This window comes from Salvelinus sp. IW2-2015, linkage group LG15 (assembly GCF_002910315.2).
Source record: "Salvelinus sp. IW2-2015 linkage group LG15, ASM291031v2, whole genome shotgun sequence".
In the NCBI taxonomy this organism is placed as follows: domain Eukaryota; kingdom Metazoa; phylum Chordata; class Actinopteri; order Salmoniformes; family Salmonidae; genus Salvelinus; species Salvelinus sp. IW2-2015.
The window spans coordinates 32,352,944-32,364,841 of NC_036855.1; the positions used below are offsets into that span (position 1 = coordinate 32,352,944).

The 11,898-nt window shown below is 40.4% G+C and overlaps 1 protein-coding gene across 2 annotated transcripts in view; it reads left to right on the plus strand.

Annotated features, from left to right (window-relative positions):
• LOC111974586 (golgin subfamily A member 7) overlaps positions 1 to 10,432 on the plus strand; it is a 50,733-nt gene extending 40,301 nt beyond the window's left edge. Inside the window, exons 4-7 of one of the 2 annotated variants that reach the window (XR_011481026.1) lie at positions 2,979 to 3,080; positions 4,248 to 4,305; positions 6,059 to 6,133; positions 7,177 to 10,432. Coding sequence is in view for 1 of the 2 variants with exons in the window: in XM_024002425.2 (XP_023858193.1) it covers positions 2,979 to 3,080; positions 4,248 to 4,289 (144 nt within the window). In the remaining variant the exon portion in view is untranslated. Of the gene's footprint in view, positions 1 to 2,978; positions 3,081 to 4,247; positions 4,306 to 6,058 lie in introns of both variants that reach the window. The other variant, XM_024002425.2, reaches the window with a different exon arrangement.
• The last annotated feature ends 1,466 nt before the right edge of the window (positions 10,433 to 11,898 follow it).

Below are 11,898 nucleotides of genomic sequence, written 5' to 3' on the forward strand. Positions count from 1 at the left end.
ACTCTGTGTTGTTGTATGTGTCGAATTGCTATGCTTTATCTTGGCCAGGTCGCAGTTGCAAATGAGAACTTGTTCTCAACTAGCCTACCTGGTTAAAATAAAGGTGAAAAAAATAAATAAGGTTTAATATGTAGCCAATATGGTTAATTATGGCTGGCATTGGTTACAATCTGTCACAATATCAATGTTGCCAGCTAGGATATTAGGCCTAGTTGGACTATCTGAATGTGCAGGWGAATGAAGTTAGAGGTAGCCTAAATACTCATTTTCTTTAATAGAAAATGTGACTAAAATGGCTGTGACTAAAACTAGACAACATTTTTCCACAGTTTTAGTCGACTGACAACTAAAACTAATGAAGGATGAAATTATTCAAATGTGACTAAGACTAAAGGGTATTTTAAGWCTAAATCTAAAATAGCATGCCATCTTTCACTACTCCCCACAAATGTAAAATCATTAGATTGGTTTAGGCATGGATTAGCTTGAGGGAGTATCCTTATCCCAGTCCTTGTCTTTCAAATCCATGAAGGGAAGTGAACAAGTGTAAAGCAACCTTTGGGTGAAATAGTGTAATGTGTACAGTGCATTCGGAAAGTACTTTTCCCACATTTTGTTACGTTACTGTCTTATTCTAAAATGTATTAAATCGTTTCCCCCCCCCCTCATCAATCTACACACAATACCCCATAATGACAAAGCAAAAACAAGTTTTTAGAAATTTCTGCAAATGTATATTAAAATAAATATTCAGAGCCTTTACTCAGTACTTTGTTGAAGCATGTTTGACAGCGATTACAGCAAGTCTTCTTGGGTATGACGCTACAAGCTTGGCACAACTGTATTTGGGGAGTTTCTCCTATTCTTCTATGCAGATCCTCTCAAGCTCTGTCTGGTTGGATGGGGAGAGTCACTGCACAGCTACTTTCAGGTATCTCCAGAAGTGTTCGATCGGTTTCATGCCCGGGCACTGGCTGGGCCACTCAAGGACATTCAGAGACTTGTCCCGAAGCCACTCATGTGTTGTCTTGGCTGTGTGCTTAGGGTCGTTGTCCTTTTGGAAGGTGAACCTTCACCCCAGTCTGAGGTCCTGAGTGCTCTGGAGCAGGTTTTTATCAAGGATCTCTCTGTACTTTTCTCTGTTCATCTTTCCCTCGATCCTGACTGGTCTCCCAGTCCCTGCGGATGAAAAAATCCCCACAGCATGATGCTGCCAACACCATGCTTCACCGTAGGGATGGTGCCAGGTTTCCTCCAGATGTGACGCTTGGCATTCAGGCCAAAGACTTCAATCTTGGTTTCAACAGACCAGAGAATCTTGTTTCTCATGGTCTGACAGTCCTTTAGATGCCTTTTAGCAAACTCCAAGCGGGCTGTTGTGCCTTTTACTGAGGAGCTGCTTCCGRCTGGCCGCTACCATAAAGGGCTGATTGGTGGATTGCTATAGATAGATGGTTGTCCTTCTGGAAGGTTCTCCKATCTCCACAGAGGAACTCTGGAGCTCTGTCAGAATGACCATCAGMTACTTGGGTCACCTTCKTGACCAAGGCCCTTCTCCCCCGATTGCTCAGTTTGGATGGGCGGCCAGCTCTATGTAGAGTCTTGGTGGTTCCAAACTTCAATGCTGCAGACATTTTTTGGTACCCTTTTGTGCCTCGACACAATRCTGTCTCGGAGCTCTACGGACAATTCATTCGACCTCATGGCTTGGTTTTTGCTCTGACATGCACAGTCAACTGTGGGACCTTATATAGACAGGTGTGTACCTTTCCAAATCATGTCCAATCAATTGAATTTACCACAGGTGGACTCCAATCAAGTTGTAGAAACATCTCAAGGATTATCAATGGAAACAGGATGCACCTTAGCTCAATTTCGACTCTCATAGCAAAGGGTCTAAATACTTATGTAAATAAATATTTTATTTTTTATAAATGTGCAAAAATGTTGCTTTGGTATTGTGTGTAGATTGAGGATTTTCTTTTGAATAAGGCTGTAACGTAACAAAATGTGGAAAAAGTCAAGGGGTCTGAATAATTTCCAAATGCACCGTATGTCAGACAGCTGGTTATATAGGCCAATACACATTACAGCCTGTTTCCCAAAAAGGCCCAATAAAAGCTTTCCAATTGGTGTCATTCATATTTGTCTTATACTGTACCATGGAAAAGTTGTAGTTCTGAATGTTTATATTTTATGAGTGCTCATGAAGATGGAAGTCAAGTTTTAAATGACTTCTCAACTGACCACACCCATAAAATTGGCTACAGGTGCCCTAGCAAAGACCAGGGGTGGCTCCTCCAGCCCACTTAGAACAGGAATTTGCAAAAATTTCTACAAACCTATTTTTGCTTTGTCATTATGGGGTATTGTGTGAAGATTWATTTTTCMTGAAACCTATTTATTTAACTAGGCAAGTCYGTTAAGAACAAYTTCTTATTTACAATGACYGCCTACCCCGARCAAACCCTAACCCGGACGACGCTGGGCTAATTGTGCMCCGCCCTATGGGACTCCCAATCACGGCCAGTTGTGATACAGCCCAGGATTGAACCAGGGTCTGTAGTGACGCCTCTAGCACTGAGATGCAGTGCCTTAGCCTGCTGCYCCACTCGGGATGAGGGAAGAAGACAATTTAATACATTTTAGAATAAGGGTGTAACGTAACAAAATGTGGAAAAAGTCAACCTTTATACTTTCCAAAGGCACTGTATGAATTAATGTTTGTAAAATATAATAAAATAAATAAAATGTATTTAAAAAAAAATATATAATAATAAGTAAATGTTGAGAGATGACAGTCTACCAGTAGGCTACCCCTTGTTTGGTGAAAGCAAATGTTCTAGGTRAAAAGTACATTTGATGTAATAAATTCTAATAATGTAATCTTCTAACATGCAAMAATTCAACKAAAACTATGTATGACAAGGAAAGTTGGAAAACTGAAAAAGTTTTTTCTTCTTATTGTCTCTTTTCAGGTTTTGAAGAAGATTGCTAAATTCATCCAGGAGCAGAATGATAAGATCTATGCTCCACGAGGTCTGCTCCTCACTGACCCTATTGAGAGAGGCCTCCGAGTTGTATCCTTCTTCACAAAGCAGTGTGATAGCCATTAAAGCAATGTGTCTAGAAAGGTAACTCAGACTTGCATCCAAAATGGCACCCTTTGAAGGGCACTACTTTGTAAAGTTTTGCACTATATATTGGGAATAGTGTGCCTTTGGAATGCAGCCTCAATATGTGCTACGTTCACGGGATAAACAAGGTACTATATTTAGAATTAGAAGATCAGAAAATAAGTATTGTGCTTTTTTTCAGTGATATTTCCTTTATGCGTTTCTTAGGTTTCGTCATGCAGGCTGATGTATATTTAAGTCAGGGCTGAGCTGGGTTAGCTCCATGTTGATGTGTGCTGTGTAGTACGAGCTAGAACAATGAAGTTTCACAGTGACCTGCTGCTGATGTGTGACCGAGTTGGTATGTGGTGTTTCCACATGCGTATCCCAAATGGCACCCTATTCCCATTACAGTGCGCTACTTTTGACCAGAACCCCATAGGGATTAGGGTGCCATTTGGGACACATACCCAGGGCTCTGTGTGGTGTGCTCCCCTCTAGAACCCCTGCCCTAAATGGAAACCAGGAGTCTGGGCAGCTCACAGTGGTACCCTGTAATAATACCAGATAAAAGTTATATTTAATCCATTTCATCTGCTCAAAATCAGAGGGTGCAGAAATGGTCTATGTTCTCCAAGTGTGTGGGGTGCAGCCTGAGTGACTGACTCAACATCCAAATGAATTGTACTGAGGGCTGGAGCAGGCAGTGAAATATGACTGAAATTGTTTGCAGCTGAGGACCTCCTGTATGATTTCATTGTCTGCGTCCCAAATGGCACCGTATGGGGCTCTGGTCAAAAGTAGTGCACTATATAGGGAATAGGGTGTCATTTGGAAAGCAGTCCTTGGTTTTATGGCGACCTCCTGGATTATTTCTCCAGCACTGCAGAGCTGTTGATTTTGGCCTGGGAGCGGCTGTGATAGCAGAGTGGAGATTGACAGGAATGTCACACCTGCCCCCCCCCCCCCCCCAAGTCTTCTCAATGCACCCGAACAAGTAATGTGTGCATTTGAGTGTCTGATTTGATGTTTTGACTATTGCTGCCCACGTGCTTTACTCATAGCAGTATGCGTCTGTAGATGTCATATTTTAGAGGAATTTTGCATTGCCTTTAACTAAACATGATCAAGGTTGAAGTAACCATCTTTGAAGACAGGAGCCTGGGCAGATAAAATCTACAGTACTATGGTGAGTTTCAAGACACGGTCATGTCACACAGGATGTGTACAACAGATTGCATATGCCTCATGTATTCATGGCCGTTCTGTATTACTTACCAAATTATTCTGGAGCAATCTGAGAAAGAATACTGTCAAAAAACTGCTCAAAGGGTGAAATCTATAAGTATTTGAGTAGTGAGTGCGTGAGAGCAATTTCTTTAATCTAATGATGGATAGATATGTGGCATGTTATTGAATTGAAATATGGCTGCTTGCTTTCCAAGACTGAAATTTATATTCTTCCTGGTTTCACCCCATGCTGTTACGAAAATCATTGAGACCAAGTCATTGTCCCACAGCAATTTGTATTTACTCTCATGCTGTGCAGTTCCCATCTACCATGCTCTCTACAGTATCACGCCTCTCCGTTATGGGTTTCGAACATCGGAGAGTTCATTKAAATGTACTGGCAGACAACACAGGGTTTTTGTCCCAATGTATTTCAAGAGTACTACATATGTCATGAATCTATTCGCCTCAATCAAGCACATCTGTTCGCCTTGTGTAGGTTATTGCATATGGCAAAGAACATCATTTCCCCCATTTAAGATCGCGACTATTTTCAACAACAAGTGTCACAAGTGAACTCTTAATGACGATGTCTCAACCTCGTGTTTTTCAACAGACACTTCAGTCACGCCAAACCCAAACTGTCTCTGATAATGTTCTGCATGTAGAGAGAGCAACCATTCTTAATGGATCTGCTGAAGAACATGGCCCTAGTTGTTCATCAGGTGCTGGTTCAGCTCCGGCCTGGTGGAACAAAGTGCATACAGGGATTATTKTTTTCATTAGAAATTCCTGCCGGGCACCTCTATACATGTATTTGTGAGGAATGTAAACTGCTCTTTTATAAGTAGCTGTTGAGAGAAGTCCGTTGGACTGTTGCCATGGTCTTTTAGGCAATCTGTCCTTCCGTCCGTGCAGCAGGCCCACTGGAAAGGCCCAATGTGAAGTGTTGCAATAGCATTGTCCCGCTTACTCTGCTGCATGCTCTTCCTTACATAGCAAAGCAGAAGGCCCTGATGGCGGACCTCAGTGGACCTGTTGTGGAATTTCACTGTTCGGGGTGAAGTGTGTGATGAATGGTCCTCTGGTGTAATTGCACCAGACCGCAGTGTAGGAAAACAGGCGTTCAGCAGTTAATGGTTTCAAAATGAGTCATTAACAGACGACCGTGCCAAGTCTATCTCCCTATGCTCCTCCACCACAGTGCTCCCTATTCAGGAGCAGGACCAATGCCCTGTGTGTTGTCCTGGTTCTTCCTGGTGCCAACCTGCCAGCACACTGACTGGCACTGCTTTAGAGAGCGGGCACCTGGACTATCTTGACCTTCAAATCATTAGTCTTTGAAGAGAATAAATGCTGTCAATTGTGAATATGTGAAAGGGTTTATGATATTTAAAATAAAGATATATGTTTTCTRAGAAGAACAACTTTGAAATGACCGAATAACTTTGATATAACAGAAGTTGATAATACAGTCAGGTAGTAAGTAGTGCACATTGTTGAGCACGGTGATGTATGATGGTGGGTGTTGAGCCATAGAGATGAGTAGCTAGCTGTGACATTTCTTTGGCAGATCTCAAAAAATTAACTATGGCTTCACTAAAAACGTCACTAAAGTTTATCTGCATCATACTGGCTGCCGTTTTTTCTTTAAAAAATAAATATTCCTGCTGTTTTAAGGGCGTTTTTCTCACTGACCTCACTTTTGGCAGATCCCAGACTGACTGGACAAGAGCTCTTGAGGGGCTGGTTCTGCTCAGCATCACCTGGGGCCTCATTTATCAAAGGTGCGTTCACACAAAAAAAAAATCTAAAACTTGCATATGCCAGTTTTCCCTCAAATGTTGGTATTTATCCATTTTGAACGTGAAGGGAAAGTGTGCTTATCTCCACACAAATCTCAGACCAGCCGTACGCACAACTTCTAGTGGTAGATCAACATGTATCACAAGCAAATATTGTTATTTTGAGAAAAAATGTAGGTGTTTGATGCACAAGAATTAMAATAATGGTAGGCTAATAAAAACATAAAGGCCTAATGATAGAACAGATGCATTTGCCGTTGGTAAGGAGATCACATAGCAGCATGTAGCCTAATGCGTTTCTTTTACTTGTATTATATAAGCCTAAATTATAATCATATAGCGGGACATGTCTCCTTTTCCACTCTTAGCGGCGTTGGCGGAAAGAGGATGTTTCTGGTTTTCAGGGATACAGTATTTTCAACCTAACTTCRGTTTCTCCTGGAGAAAGGAGAATAGCCAAACATGCTCAAAAGTAAATAGACCGGTAGCCTATTTAAATTTGACAGTGTGTAGGATACAGTATCGCTGTGCGATAGGAGTGCAACGTCATAGCCTATTTCAATTCAGAGCCTATACCAAGGCAGGAGATAGAAACACAATCATCTACTGATAAACAAAATATTGAACAAGAATTAGTATTTTCCACAGAAGTGTGCTGTAGCATTTACTGTTGAATTGTTCGAGTAGGGAATCAAATTTTCAGAATGTGCTACTAGTGTTTGGCACGCATTTTTTGTTTYAAAAAGGTAAGTATTCTGCCCTCAGCTCTACATAAACGTGATAAAATTTGCCATTGCACTTTCTTTTTTATCATGGCCCCGTTCCAACATCTCCAAATCATACATCAAATGAGGGTGTTTTTATTACCATAAAAGGTAACAAAAACATGCGTATATGTTGTGTGCAGTAGTTTGATAAATCCCAATAATTTAGTTGTGAATGCAAATCCTAGTATCCCCACGTACGGCAGAYTTTWGTGAGAAATGTACGCACGGTTGATAAATGAGACCCCTGGTCCTGGGTAGGTGGGACCACCACCACACCTCCAGACTGAGGACCACCMGAACCTTTAGCCTGCAGAACATCATACCAGCCCTCGTGGCTCCCATCCAGGATCCACATCTACTTTCTGACTACTGCGTCTCTACAATCTCCCCTGTACTCGACTCCCTCACACTGTTCTATACTCCACTCAACTAACGCATGTACAGTATATGATGCTGGGGCTGTATTACCCATTAAAATCCTAAAGGCCCCTCTAAAGTGAAATAAGATACGATTTGACAGTTAACGTTGTTTTCTGTAATACATCCCCAGACTCTTAATTCTCTCAAATGTATTTCCTATCTCTGTATTTATAACCATTTACTTACTGTATCTTAAGTCTGTTTACTTTTGCCTGTACAGAGATTGCTTGCTTTACAAAACCAAATGGTCCAAATTATGCTTGCATTCCTCTTGCATGTTGCGTCAATGCTCAGATGGTTCTTTTGTAAAACGTAAATGTGCCATGCATAGTGTTTGTTTGGTGACTACTGTTCATTTTGCCGTGRGTTGATTGACTTGTATGTGTGTGGGTAGGCTATGTCTAGCTATGTAAGCACATTTGATTGCCTTCAAGTGAAGCGTTAGGCCGAGAAGTGCTCTTGTCTCCAGTGCCTGTAGTTTCTGTGAAGATTGCCTCTGTCAGCTCAGTGGGTTCAGGTCAAGTGTATTTTAGTAGCCAGCTTATCCTAACTTTTGCTCGCTTTATTTTCGGCAGCAAGCWTGTTAAAAATCGAAGACGATTCCTAAACAACCCCAACTTCTTGWTTTCTTTGTTTTTGTATTGATCAATTGTATGAATGAAGGACATTAGATTGTTAACTTTTGGTGATGATATAGATATACATTGACAGTACGTGGGTTAAATACAATGATTAATATAAACCCTGGATTGCTGATATGTATTGGCCAATGAAAGGCTTTGAAGCCAAAGGTCGGCCATAGTGGCACTCCTCAGAAGAAGCAGTTTTCAATTAAATGTATCAAAGACAAAATTACATGTATTTAAGTATTTTTTTATTGTAGTGGAGACGGTAGCATTAGAACTTTAAAAAATTATACTTTGACAGATGTTTTTATATATACAGTACCGGTCAAAAGTTTGGACACACCTACTCTCTCAAGGTTTTTCTTTATTTTTACTATTTTCTACATTGTAGAATAATATGGAAGACATCAAAACCATGAAATAACACATATGGAATTATGTAGTAACCAAAAAAGTGTTACACAATCAAAATATATTTTATATTTGAGATTCTTCAAAGTAGCACCCATTGCCTTGCAGCTTTGCACACTCTCAACCAGCTTCACCTGGAATGCTTTTCCAACAGTCTTGAAGGAGTTCCCACATATGCTGAGCACTTGTTGGCTGCTTTTCCTTCACTCTGTGGTTCAACTCATCCCAAACCATCTCAATTGGGTTGTGGTCAGGTGATTGTGGAGGTCAGGTCATCTGATGCATCACTCTCCTTCTTGGTCAAATAGCCCTTACACAGCCTAGAGGCATGTTGGGTCATTGTCCTGTTGAAAAACAAATAATAGTCCCACTAAGCGCAAACCAGATGGGTTGGTGTATCGCTGCAGAATGCTGTGGTAGCCATGCTGATTAAGTGTGCCTTGAATTCTAAATAAATCACTGACAGTGTCACCAGAAAAGCACCATCACACCTCCTCCCCCATTTTCACGGTGGGCCCACACATACGGAGATCATCCGTTCACCTACTCTGCGTCTCAAAGAAGGCAGTTGAACCAAAAATCTCAAATTTGGACTCATCAGACCAAGGATAGATTTTCACCGGTCCAATATCCATTGCTCATGTTTCTTGGGCCAAGCAAGTCTCTTCTTATTATTGTTGTCCTTTAGTAGTGGTTTCTTTGCAGCAATTTGACCATGAAGGCCTGATTCACAGAGTCTTCTCTGAACAGTTCATGTTGACATGTCTGTTACTTGACTCAGTGAAGCATTATTTGGGCTGCAATTTCTGAGGCTAGTAACTCATCTCTGGCAGCAGAGTTAACTCTGGGTCTTCCCTTCCTGTGGAGGTCCTCATGAGAGCCAGTTCCATCATAGCGCTTGGTGGGTTTTACAACTGCTCTTAAAGACATAGTCAAAGATCTTGGCATTTTCCAAATTGACTGACCTTCATGTCTTAAAGTAATGATGCACTGTCGTTTCTCTTTGCTTATTTGAGATGTTCTTGCCATAATATGGAATTGTTATTTTACCAAATATGGCTATGTTCTGTTTACAACCCCTACCATGTCACAACACAACTGATCGGCTCAAAGAAAATAAATTCTACAAATTAACTTTTAACAAGGCACACCTGTTAATTGAAATGCATTCCAGGTGACTACCTCGTGAAGCTGGTTGAGAGAATGCCAAGAGTGCYAAGCTGTAAATCAATGCAAAGCGTGGCTACTTTGAAGAATCTGAAATCTAAAATATATTTTGATTTGTTTAACACTTTTTTGGTTGCTACATGATGCCATATGTGTTATTTCATAGTTTTGATGTCTTCACTATTATTCTACAATGTAGAAAATAGTAAAATAAAGAAAAACCCTTGAATGAGTAGGTCTGTCCAAACTTTTCACTGGTACTGTATATATTTGTATGTTTCATAATTATTTTTGATGTTTAYCTTACATAATGTAATTTTAAAGTATGCATTACGGAGTCTGTAATGGAATAAATGTGGCTAAAACTAATTTAGACTTTTCTATAGCTTCCAAAATATTTTTTACCATGGTTGGGGTGTCAATATGGAGGTGTGGTGGCTTCAAAACAGCTCCTTGTCAGTCATCTAGTTTATAAGTAATTGGTTAAATATGACATTGCTCCATGGAATTACATCCATTTCGTAATGATGTGTTTTGAATGTTAAATGCTGAGTTTCTTCTGTCTGACTGAAATCTGTTAGTGTCATGTTACAGATAATCTAACACTACAGAAATGTCCAACTATAGATTTTATGGAACATTTTGAGGGTAGGTTATAATGAAAGTCAGATTACTTATTCTCATATATTGTAAATATTATTTCAATGTATTCTGAAGATGGCAATGTTGAGCAAAATGAAAATGTATTTAATTTGGCCTTTTTAACATTAAACTCTTTAGTTTGATAAATTGGTATACCTTTTATATGGTTTTTTTTTTCAGTTCAAATGCATACTGTTTCTTAACTTGTGAATTGTATCATAATAAATCAAACGTATACTTCTTCTATACTTCTGGATGATGCAGAAAATCGTTTGGATGTTTTAGCTTAAAGGGGCAATTCCGCAGTTGAAACAATAACAAAGTGTGTTCCCCACCACTGTTTCAGTAAAAAGCTCAAATTCATAGACAGCTATGGATGGGGCGGCAGGTAGCCTAGTGGTTAGAGCATTGGGCCAGTAACCGAAAGGTTGCTAGATTGAACCCCCGAGCTGACAACATAAAAATCTGTCGTTCTGCCCCTGAACAAGGCAGTTAACCCACTGTTCCTAGGCCGTCATTGTCAATAAGAATTTGTTCTTAACTGACTTGCCTAGTTAAAGGTTGAATAAATAAAGGCTGACAATCCATAACATCAAAAGTATAGTTTTAAACATGTTTTGAGGCTATGCGGTGTTTACATTTATTTTGTTTACAAACTTGGAGTAAAACAAGCTTATATTTTGGGTTCTGATGGGGTACGACAGTTGAACTAAGTTCATGAGAAATGTATTAGTTATACTCTTCAAGAATCAATGGGTGCATATTAATTAATAGGTCCAAAAATGGATGTTGCAACTTCAATTTGTACACGAACTGTATGATAATCTGTAATAGAAATTATATCTGTAAATGTACATATTCATGCCTTGTTTTGGGACAGTACATTCGACTGAGATTGGCCCTCTTCATCAATCCAATAGTAGTATGGATGCACAAACACTGGTTTCACACAGACTGTGTGTGTGTACTGATGTCTAGTCAGACTGTTTTTCATAGAGGGAAAAGTTGCAACCTCGGGCTTGAAAAACAGGACTTCCCAGAAAGCTGCTTTCAGTTCCAGGTAATATATTCTCTTGTCCACAAGATTTATAGAGGAGGACTAGCCTGACTAAATCTCCCAGAAAGTAGTAGTATTTCTCACCGTTAAACTAAATATTCCCAGAAAAGTKATTCTGGGTATAACTAAGGAGMTGAAGAGATTTCAAGTAAMATTGGACAAAGGGACACAYMSTGCATCCCAAATGGCACCCTATTTCCTATGTAAGCCTATGCTCTGMTCAAATGTACTGCACTACATAGGGAATAGGGTGCCATTTAGGATGCTACAACAGAGARAGGACTTTCCCATGAACTCTGAGGTTACTCTTGACCGTAAGAGAAATTAGACCCAATCACCTGTTCTGGTTCCCTGTCCTCTCTCAGGCCGAGCCTGAGAAAGAGACTGCTGAACCATCCCCTTCAGTTTAGCACGCACAGAATCTATTCAGCCAAGCCTCGCATAATTAACCTTTTATCACATGAATGCAGCTCTTTGTTACCTCATAGAGCAGAAGGAGATTTTCCCTGGCCCAAGTGTGTCTAGTCAACCGAATGTCCGTCGTTACCCACTGAACTCCGTCTCAAGTTACCTGTGACATTCCCCCTCCTGGTGGCACAGCACGGTAGGTGGTCTTCCCTCCCTGGTTGCAAAACAAGCCAGACTCTGTGTGTGTGT